Consider the following 12,200-nt stretch of genomic DNA (forward strand, 5'->3'; position numbering starts at 1 on the left):
CATTCATCCATCCATCCATCCATCCATCCATCCATCCATCCATCCATCCGTTTTCCTGTCAACATACATCTTTCCCAATTTCTTTTAAGCTTTCTTACGATATATCGGATAAAGGTATTTAGAGCGCTCTTTTGTCCTTATAGTAAGGGTATATCAGTAAATGTTCTTTTCCCCCAGCTTAATTGTGGTGTAAGTGCTGGTGTAGTAGCCAGACAGGCATGAGAAATACACTTGCGATCATGGCGTCAGGTCTTTTAGATGCCTTTCTTCCGGGATGCTCTAGATTCTTTAACAATTTCACTAAGTATGAATTGCAATGGGTGCAAAAAACTCGGTTTTCGCCGACCTGCGTGCCGTGAGCAATGAATTGTAACTGTGTTATATATATATATATATAACATATATAAGTCCTAGTTTGGGTCGTAAACCGCGAACTGTTCCGCTTCATATGCCGCAAATCGGCAGCACGACAGAGCGGCTAGCACAGTTCCGCCGCCCGCGTATAGTCAATTCAACGCATTGACAGAATTGTAATAGTCATGCACGTATCTGTCAGGCAACAGGTGCGTGTGCGGTAATGTGTGCGCGAAAAGCGAGAGCACAAACACTTGAAAACACATTCACGCGGCATTTCAACACGGTGGCTGATTCGAGCTGTTAAGTACTCTGCTAAGTATGTCATTGCCAAGTTCTGTATTTGCAAGTATAATGTTATATACTGATAGTAATGATGCCGATAACAGTTATTCTGCGTAATTATGCATATCAGCATGAAGAGCTATTTACCTAAAATTTATTCAATCCCAGGTAGTAAACCTCGGATGATTAAGCATGCGGCTGCGCAGTAGACAGAGAAGTCTAACCTAAGTTGTAGATAATTTCATTGAATAAATGAATCTATCAGTAACCTTTGTAATAAATGCAGATACAGAAGATAACTTAAAATACAAAAATTATGTTTATAATATATATGATGATGATGATGATGATGATGATTATATATATATATAATATATATATAATAATATATATATATATATACATAATTACAATTAATAATATTAAAATGTACACATGCTATTCAAGCGTTATATTAAAAATTTGTACAACAAACGCAATATTTTGATACATATATAAATGAATATCTTGCATTCAAATATCGCAAATGCTATGCAGTATTACATCTAGCATTTCGTAAATAAAAAATATTATAACTCAGTGTTCACCCATTAATTTTTTCGTTTCGTCACTCGTTCACCAGACACTAAATCAATACAATAATCGCTATCTCAATCCCAATACTTCCATATCAGTAATGTGGATACTCTCAACCTTTTGCACGGGTATTGCTCGAATGAAGATTAAACGTTTATTGACGAATTAATCTAATCAATCACTTGTTTTATTTATAGAGGAGATATATCTCTATGCTCAAGGCAAAAATTCATGAAATTTCCAGCACCTAATTATGTTACCACAAATATTTTGAATTTTTATGTAAAAATGGTATTTTGGATATTTCTCAATTACCAGAAAGAGTGAGGATACAAAATTTTCGCCACATGTTAAGCACAATATGTACCAAAATAGTGCATCAGGATTTTTCTTTAAGTTTTATATTTACCGAGAAAAATAAAAAAAAACTGCCTAAATACCGAATAAAGAGACATAACTAATAAAATACGGCACTTAATAACAATCCCTGACGCACCTTTTTACAGCAATATGTTACCATTAAAACGAGTGTAAAATTAAATTATTCCGAGTTGTAATCACAGAGAAATATCCATTTATACATCGATTACTAAGTCAGAAATTGGAACGGAGAAATCAGCGTTTTTCTGACGTCAGCCGCGGCTCACTACACATGTACGCGGGCAAGCAAAACGCTCTGACAGTTTACATGTACCGTTATATGGAGAAATAAGCATGTACACAGGTGGCACATAGTGTTAACCATCGAATAAAGTTGAAAATGAAAAATCGGTAAAAATGTTCCTAAAACCTTGAGAGTATCTTTTAGTGTTGTGTACCTTAATCAGGAATTTGCGAGTACAATAATAACGGTGGCGCACTAATTAAAAAAATTAAGGTTACGATAGAATATAACTGACTCGAGAAATACGCCCATTCACTAAACCGCCAAACAATAATAATAAGCGCATGCGCACTAGTCCGTAAAATAATAATTCATGGCCCTTGTATATGGGTCAGTTAAACCCGTGGGAATGATTATCACGTTAATTTGCTAAAATGATTGGACTACTGGCTCATAAGCTATACATAGATGCCTTTATACTTCGTCGTTAGATGAAGAAGTTAAAATACTTATCATATACGTACAGTAGTGAATGTACCTATACATATTTATACTTATACGCATACTTGTACTTATATATATGCATATACTTATGCATATGCATATATTTATGCTTATACTTATACTTAAGCTTATGCATATGCTTATACTCATACTTATACTAATGCTCATACATAAACTTACTACGTATTCCTAATACTTGTGCTAAACATCTGAAGAACCCTCGGTACGCGCATATCTCTTATTACCATTGATATTCAGTTAGCATCGAATGTTAACTATAACTATAAACACGACCATTTATCTAACGCTTATAGAAGACATCAGACTCACATAGCACTGCACAGACATATATAGATATAGCAATAGTTTCACTATCATGGGTGTTCCGAGTGAAAGAATGCGCGGCTGGAATGTTAAGCAGAAAACACTGCATGCGGACATGTCAAAACGGTAATTGCTGCTGTAAATCAATCGTGCGGCGTCAATTTCTTATCATCGATAAAATAAAAAAGAACCGCAATTCACATGAATGTATAACTGCAGGCCGGGAAACAGCGCACGTAGGAAAAACATTATAACAGACGGCTGAATAGTAGAACAGCATGACGTCTGAGATGATAAGTATGAAATCGTGATTTATAATAGGTACGTGCCAATATCGGTCGGCCAAAATCTAGTCTGCCCTGTCGTCCCAGCCAACGCGGCCGCACGCCCACACGCGCCTATCTACTCACGTACACATGGCCGCGCACGCTCTCACGAACGCACACTATACGTATCTGGTGTGAATGGATCAATGCGTCGATAGCCTTACTACAATTACGTGCGCACTATGATGCTATTGTGCCTCAAAATCCGATAGTTTTCATAGTTGAGTTCAATTACCTCGCGCCAGGATAATACAACCTAGATGATACTAGTATGCGCATTTATTTTTTCTGAAAGTACAGTTAACCACGCTCCTGCGTGGAACAATCTCGCAATCGCTTTCCATTTCACACGAGACTGAATATATAAGTTATAACGCAAAGCTAAGAGAATGCAACGGGAATCCTCAAAAACTATAGAGGACTTCTATCTATATTCTAATTATAGAAGAAATATAGAGGATACTTCTATCTATATTCTAACTATAGAGGAATATAAAGGATACTTCCCGGGGGGGCACTCACCCCACATTATGGTAGGTATGTGCCACTGCGAAGTCAAAAATGGGGGGCTCTGGAACTAACTCAGACCAGAAAATGGGGGTCTCTGGAACTAATGTTTGTTGAAATGCAATGCTATGGAACGGACGGAGTTCATCATCGGATGTAAATAAACAAGAACAGCAGCAGCAGCTGACCACCCATCCATCCATCCATATGCGCATGCGTTGCATGCAAGCCTTCACGGCCCGGCTTCAACGTATTCTAAAGTACGATAAACTGGAACGGAAATGATGAAAACAAGAGTCTCCGGAACAGTAAAAATGTAAGATCTGCATGGTAACTAAACTAGTGATGCTCTGGAACGAGATATTCTTAAAAATGCGACGCACTGCATGGAACGGAAGCTTAGGGTTGAAAATGGAGGTATCTCCCGCAGCACATACCTGCCATGCAATATATATGGAGTGCCCCTCCCCGGGGGGGATACTTCTATCTATATTCTAACTATAGAGAACGCTTCTATCTATATTCCAACTATAGAGAAACTATAGAGGAGATCCTTATGAATTAACATGCGTTTGGCTGCTCGGGTGAGGCAGAGAGGAGCTAGTCGTGGATACGGGGACGGCGTACATTGTAAGATCTTTGTTACGTGACCGATGCCATAAAACTGATTGATCACAGATACGCCGACGACCCGCAGCGAACACGAATAGCGGCAGCACAAACACTCGGTTGTGTTAGTGTCGGTCGGTCGAACTGTGTCTCGGTGTCATAACCAATGGTTATACCATAGTTTATGTGCACGTGTCTGTGACGGTATGAATCTGTATAGGATTATAATGAGAATTTATCTACTTCCTCAACGTCACGTTGGAATATTTTAGCGGATCTCAAACAGACGCGGACATCAGTGTCGGTCAGTAATAGGCATCAGGTCACCGGGACAAATTTAATATCTAACATTTAAATTCATTTTATGAGCATTGTTATTTCTTGTGCGTGTGTGGCGCGGGGGGCTAATATATTACTCAGTATGAAGACGTGACTCAGTGTGTGCGCTTTATACTAGAAAACGGCTTGTTGAATGTGTCTGATGAATGTGTATTGATGAATGTGTCTGTGGCGAGATTGCCTCATATACGTATTAGTTCGTCTACTAACCGTGTTACGCGCGCTCAAGTTTTATATTATTATATAATACCAATTAAATTGTTATAAACCTGCCATATGGAAGCATATATTTTCCATTCACCTATAAATTACCACGAGCACAGACGGTCACAAACGGAAGAACGGACTGACAGACTGTTCAACAGAATTAAATCGGTTAACTCATTAAAATTAAAGTTAAAATTAAATTAATGAGCACACAATTGATGTAAAGGTATAGAAGCGAATGCATTGCCTACGTGCTTGCAGCATCAACGATTTCACGCACAAGACGAATGTCTGATTAATGAATTACATGTAAGGTCAGACTTGTATGTTAATGAGAATTGTAATTGAAAATACACGTGCTATGCTATTCCCATTAGTATTCATGCATGTCTTTCACGAACGCACTCGCTATTTCAAATTTAATATACACTATATCGTGTTCCGTGATGACATCAACAGCTGCGTTTAATAAGCTTGTCTTTAAATCACACAAACGACGGTCTTACGTAGAGTACAAGCAATGTACACGCTCTAAACTGATAACATTCATGTCTACAATGGCGGAAAACCATGTAATCAAGTAATCGTCAACTATGTTATAACGCAGGCCCGTAGCCAGCTTTATATTGGGGGGGGGGGGTTCGTTTTTCAATGTTGGCAGTATGTAAGGGCGCGAAGCGACCGAGCGAGAAAGCATAGCGACCAAGCGGGGGGAGGGTGTGGTAGGGGTGTGTCCCCCATCCCGCACGATAGAGATTTTGCAATTATTACACTGAAATGGAGCATTCTAGTGCATACCTGAGGTGAAATTCTTGCAAATTTTCAAATGGAAAAAAAAAGTTATTTATTTTTTACTCGGGGGGGGGGGGCTCGGGGGTGGGTTCGTGCGAACCACCCGAACCTCCCCTGGCTACGGGCCTGTAACGTACGTGTTAAAATTGTTTATGTGCTCTTAGTGTAAAGCACGATAAGTGATCTATTTTAAGTAGGTGTATATGCATGAAATCAAGAGCATATTAAGTATGCATACTTAATACGCTCTTGATGAAATATTTCAGTGTCTCACGCACACAGTGTACATATTTTAGCACCAATTGCAGCGATTCCTGTGATTCGCAATGATTATCGACATCTTATGATATTAACACTTATAAACTGTCATATATAGTTATATCAAATAAATGAGTAGCACCTATGCACGAAGTGCATGCAGTCTGCGACATTTGATCAAATATAATCACACAAGACATGTCATTCAGTAGTTACGATGACCATGTTAGTTTAAGATTTCGTAATGTAATTAATTATTAGGCTGTAGTCTATAGGAGCGTGTACTTCCACGCGCGTGTTACAGAATATGCGAATACTGGTGTCGACATTTGAAAACTAAATAAACACGGGTAAACTATATGAATTTCGGGCACCTTCGGCCTCTTTACTGCTGTTGACCCGAACCGGGTTAGGCCATTCCATGTTTTAGTCATAGTTCGGGCTAATTAATCATTATACGAGTAATTTCTTACGATTATTTTTATTAATTTAGAACATATCTAAGGTAACCCGAACGGTCATTTGCAATGGCCAATGGACCTTTCTGAAAAAAGAAATGCGAGCGCCGAAATTCAAAACGCATTTTACAAACGTTAGCTCCGTACAATCACACATGCTGTGAAATACACCGACTGAATGACCGCCTGATCACCGATTGCCGTAAAACTAATCCTGTTTTCTCAGTATAAGTTAATCAATTTTGTATTTAAACCCGAGGAGCATGTCTTGCACCAAATACTTGGCGTTGCACCTATTGAGAGAATTATAGCGATCTATACCCGACAAATTCTCCTAGACTGCATTTTAAACACGTGGGTTCAGACAAGTTGCTGCTAATTATACACGGCCCGCTAGTTTTCTGAGAATCGCTCACGTTTACGTTCTACGCGAAAAACGTTCAATAGCCGAAGAGCATGCTATTTCCGAAGAACCTGCCAATTATATTATTACCATGTAACGGCTAGGGTGGGGTTCCCGCGGAAGGTATGCAGGTATGGCAACGTAATCAAATAAATACGCCATGTAACCGGCTGGGAGAAAAGCAGTGCTTAGTATAGAAATATAGAAAGTTGGCTAGTATTTTGGTTGTCTTTCGTTCTTCACTGTACACGTAGTTGCAAACGGAAAAGACTTGTTATCTGGCGTTTGTTTGATCTGTTGTTTTCTATAAATTAAAAACTCAATTACCACTAGTAGAGAATTCCACACCAACTATTCAGCCAGAACAGCGCCAGATAGTGTACCCCTGTAAACTAATTAAGATTATTAAATTATTATTGTATCAATTATCGTTCTTTAGTTCTTTATTCACACTCCATGGATGAAATAATCATCATATTTGATTTCAAGTTTGTTTTAATACGCGAAGTTGCGTAATTCTTACTCAACAATAGTTTTGACCCCTTTACTCGATCTTCTAATCTTAATCTCTTCGCTTATTTGATAGGTTGGAGCAATACATGCCGATACACGTACAATGTAGAACAGGACCAAGCACGTCGAGCTGAGATTCCTTCACTATAATAAGCACTCATGTACTTTAATACAACAAACTTCATACTAAAAATAAAACGTTGATTAACATCATTTAATTAGTTTGTTTGATTAAAATACTTCATCGTTGTTAGCCGCCAAACGCGGCTTAAAATCCATTTCATCTGTGACAGAAAAATACGTCGTTGTTTTGCGTTTACAAGACGATAGACAGGTTCGAACACCACAAGGACACTTCGTTTTACTATGAAGTCTGAGAGACAGAACGACGTAAGCACACGACACGCCAGCACCGGTCGATCAAGGCAGCACGTGCACTGAGCAAAGTGCACGCTAATGATCATGACATTCACACATCATCATCACATTGATCATTGACAAACATTCACCGTCAAACTGACTTCTCAAAGGTTGAATAACAAAAAAGTATAGACACAAGTCAAGTGACGCAATAGTATAGAATCTGCACCGTCGTTGGTGCCAATTGAAAATATAGAGTAGCAAGCTGAAGAGCCCGATTGATCTGCAACACTGACGGTGACTCTAAAAATCGACTATAATTTTCTTTTGCATATATGCACTCATGACAGTTTTACTTACAGTTTTTACACGGTCCCAAAGTTGTTATACATATTCTTCTCTCCTTTAAGACGCTTATGTTTTACAAATTCGGACCTCTATCAAAATAAGCTAGAAAACACCTCATTTGGAACACAAAGCAAATTGTTATTATCAATACCTAACACAATATGGATGATTTCATACCAAATACGTCAAAAGGAAGAATACTGAGCATGCCATTTGATTCTTAGATATGTATCCACCGGCCATTCAGTAATGTTGGTGGCACTCATCGATGGCAAAACTCTCCACAGGGAACGATTTGCTGATATAGATATATAGGCTAATATAGGCTGATATAGAGGGTAATCTCCGGTGTAAGAAACCAGTGTTGTAAATGTAACATCGGTCAGGTAAATTCCAATTCACGCTCTATTCCAACGTATCTCAACGCATCTGTAGGCCCATACCTGTAAAAATGCAAAATAACACTATGAACTAATAGATAATTTACAGAAATATTACTAAAGTGAACGATAAGACAAGTTTGCGAACTCTATAATTATAAAAACACAGAATATAATGTTCTTTTGTAAATTTTTGTGTGTGACCAAAGGTAGGACGTGAAGGCCATAAAATAAACTAATATGAAACCCAGAAATTACCAATATAATGATACAATTAATCAACACTTGTCAACAGAATAGACATAATTTCCCGCTCTACCAAGTTACGAGTTCCTACGAGTGTACAGCTGCTCTATTCTCTTCCAATACCTATTATTGAATTTTTCTGTTGTCAGTCTCATTTACTAACTGACACATTTTTGCGATGTTGGCAGAGTGGCCGGCGGGCTGACGTTGGCTACTTGATAAAAAATGTGGCTGTAGGCCCCTACTGTTGAATATTTTGATGCAACAACACGGTGACACTCTCCGATAACTAATTGCATTTGCTTTGTAAAAACCAACAAAATTGTCAGGGGCAGATTGAGAAATTTCTGAAGAGAGATCGATCGATCGAGAGAGGGAGAGATAGAGAGAGAGCGAGAGAAAGATCGAGAGAGAAAGATCGAGAGAGAAAGAGAACCTATGTTTAGTATTTGGAGCAGAGAAAGTGAAAGGTAACTGGTTGGACAGTGTTGGAGACAGTAAAGAACTCCGAGGGAACATGTGAAAGTTTTCTAGACTACGCGAACAAAAAACATGGCGTGTGAATTGTTGCTATATCGTAGTCACGCTCAGCTGTACGTGCCAATACAATATGCCCTTGAGTCTCTCAGCAAAAAAAAAGCAAAACGTTACTTTGGCATGTTTGGCATAAAAAAACAATGTAACATTGATCATGAGCCTTTGAATAACAGAAACGAAAACTCACCGAATTCAGTGCTCAATTTAAAATTATTTCAGAGGCGGAGACAATATGATGCTGCAAGAATTGGTTACTGTGTCTACACAATTAATTGCCCATGTTTAGTATTTGGAGCAGAGAAAGTGAGAGGTAACCTGCGTCGAAGATAGTGAAGAACTCGTAGACACAATGTGAAAGTTTTTTAGACTAAGCGAACAAAAAACACGGCTCTATGAATTGTTGCTAAATCGTACGTAGTCACGCTCAGCTGTACGTGCCAATACGCCCGGAGTCTCTCAGCAAAAAAGCAAAACGTTACTTCGCATAAAAAAAACAATGCAACATTGAGCCTTTGAATAACAGAAGTGAAAACTCACGGTATTCAGTGCTCAAATTTAAAATGATTTCAGAGGAGAAGACAATGGGACGCTGCAAGATACGTATACTGTGCCTACACCAAAATTTAATAAATGGCATCTTTATTTTGGAAATTTCCCGGAAGCATGTCTCATCTTTTTGCATGCTTGCAGGTCTACTCTTCAGTTATGCCATTGACCAAGAAATTGCATGATGGTAGCAACTGATAACACTAAATTATACCTTATTATTGTTTAATAGAAATATTTCTTCTGTAAAGGTCCAAAAAAACTTTGAAATTAGGACGTTACCTAGTTCTACAATTCTTCTTGCCTGCGAGAATGTTTTTATTCATCTCATTACGCTGTTAATAGTCATACAAGAGTAACAAACAAAGTTTCATGCTGTCGTGAACCTCATTCCAAGTCTAGGTGTTGTGGGTCAGCATTGTGCATTATATTATCACAGATGTAACGATATGCTGCCAATCAACACCAGCTCAAAAATGTACCAATACACCTTTTAATGGCAACTTGCACAGATATTCGGTTTTAAAATGGACGCATCTTCTTGAATTTGAAGCCGTATCCAATTTTTGGGTATTATTCACATAGCATAACTGTTTATATTTTGAATGAGAAATGCACATTCCAATCACCATTTGCACTGTAGTACACATCGGTTAGCTTGCAATGGCAAGTGCAACCCGACTAATATAATGAAGCAACTTTCTACGGCTGTATTCACTACAATCAACTGTCCCAGCACTGACCATCCTCATGACTGTCTATTTATTTGGGTTTTCCGTGAACTTGAGTTCATAGGGGGGCCTTATTCCAGGCATACCTGAAATGTCTCAGATGATGTTAGCTCTAAAAAATCGTCCACTTTAACGTAAGATTTGGTTTTGAGGATGTTTGAAATTTTGAGGTGTTGATCGTAGTCGATAATACTCGTGGCGTGTAGGCGTGTATGCATATATACACAAGTACTAGTGCGCAGTTAGTGATTACTTACCTATCACCGACCTATTGTTTTACTACACATCTTGCTTCAACACCACTATGCTAACTTATACTTGCCTATAGTCGAAGAACAGCTCCTCTCCGCGATGGATGGCTCGCTTGGCGAATATACCGATGCGATGGTCACCGTTCACCATCATCACCTTCGCCTGACAGTTGGGGTTGATGGAATGGTTGGCAAAGCGAATCTTATTTCCCTTCCGTGTCGCATCGACCACGAAATCTGCAGAACAAACAAATTGCATCAACAATGACTCTGGCCGACCGCAAGCACTAAGCTGGTGCATGCGAAAAACACAAGCACGCAATGGAGCTACAAACTCATTCCGGAAAGAGAAATCGGGAGGCGTGCTTGCATAACTGGACTTATTTGGATGAGGTCCGTCATTTAGGTGCTCTCAGGCATTCTCAATCTAGCATTTACAGGTGCTGTGTACGTTCCTGTACATTACATTGTACGGGAACTTTTACATTACATTCCATTACATTACATGTAAATTCCAGCAGTATATCACACATGCAAAAACCATTGATCCGTGTATGGTCAGGCAAAGCGCTGCCATATACAACACATGCTCTGAACTGACTGTCATACCATTAATAAATTGGCTCGACAATGACTCTGGCTGACCGCAAGCACTAAGTCTGCGCATGCAAAAAAACAAGAACGCAATTGAGCTCCAACTGCATTCCGATTGCGAAGAGGAATTGGCTTAATCGGGAGGCATGCTTGCATAACTGGACTTATTGGGATTTAGTCTGTCATTTATGTGCTCTCTTACAGGTGCTGTGATTACATGTAAATGCCTGCAGCACACCACACATGCAAGAACCATTGATCCGTGTATGGCCACGCAAAGCGCTGCCATATATAACATGCGCTCGGAACTGACCGTCATTCCACTAACAAAATGGGCACGCAGTTGCCAACTTTGTAAATGACCTTGGCATAATCATTTCTTAAGATTGGCGCAAACAATAACGGTACCTGCCACCGGCGTTTGCGAAACCTGCTTCAAAAATCAGATGCTATTTATTCAGTTTATTGTTGCCCCATACCATGAAGTCCAGTTGCATAATGGAGTCATCTTGATACAGATTTCAGTCATTCTATGGTTCTAATAGAACGATTTTCCCAGACAAAATTACAAATAATTCAAAGAACTGAATTTTCAATACAAAATACAAAAATTTGCCAAAAATGTGTACACATCACACATTGTCATGTGTACACATTTTTTGGAAATATTTACATTGAAAATTCAGTTCTTGGAGTTATTTGTAATTTTGTCTGGGGAAATCAGTTCATTAAAATGAATGAAATTAGTATCACGACGACTCCATCATGCAACTGGAGACTCCATGGTTGGACGCCCCGCGACACGCGAGCTCGCTCACCGTTGTTCAGATTGAAGAGGAAGCTGCACATGTACTTGTCGTAGACCTTGCCGCGCCGGTCGGCCTCGTCCTGGGAGATGATCTCGCCGCAGTACTCCGAGATGAACTCGTTCTTCTGCGCCGACCCCTTGAGGAAGATTCCCCAGCCGGCGACGTCAGAGGGCGCCAGCAGTAGATGCTGCAACGAGCCGCAAAACACACGCAGACGTCATTGTCAAGAACGAAATAGCACAGCAATAACCTATACGGTAAATAGCACGGCAATAACCTATATATGGTAAATAGCACAGCAATAACCTATACGGTAAATAGCACGGCAATAACCTATAT

General features: G+C 39.2%; 1 protein-coding gene across 1 annotated transcript in view; it reads right to left on the reverse strand.

The window, feature by feature from the left end:
* Positions 1-7,190: 7,190 nt before the first annotated feature.
* Positions 7,191-12,200, reverse strand: part of LOC106806436 (histone-lysine N-methyltransferase EZH2-like) — a 27,942-nt gene continuing 22,932 nt past the window's right edge. Inside the window, 3 exon segments of the mRNA XM_014808368.1 lie at positions 7,191-8,210; positions 10,530-10,695; positions 11,871-12,048. Of these exon segments, the coding sequence (XP_014663854.1) occupies positions 8,150-8,210; positions 10,530-10,695; positions 11,871-12,048 (405 nt within the window). The 3' untranslated portion in view covers positions 7,191-8,149.

Source organism: Priapulus caudatus, unplaced genomic scaffold (genome assembly GCF_000485595.1).
Source record: "Priapulus caudatus unplaced genomic scaffold, Priapulus_caudatus-5.0.1 Scaffold8, whole genome shotgun sequence".
Lineage (NCBI taxonomy): Eukaryota > Metazoa > Priapulida > Priapulimorpha > Priapulimorphida > Priapulidae > Priapulus > Priapulus caudatus.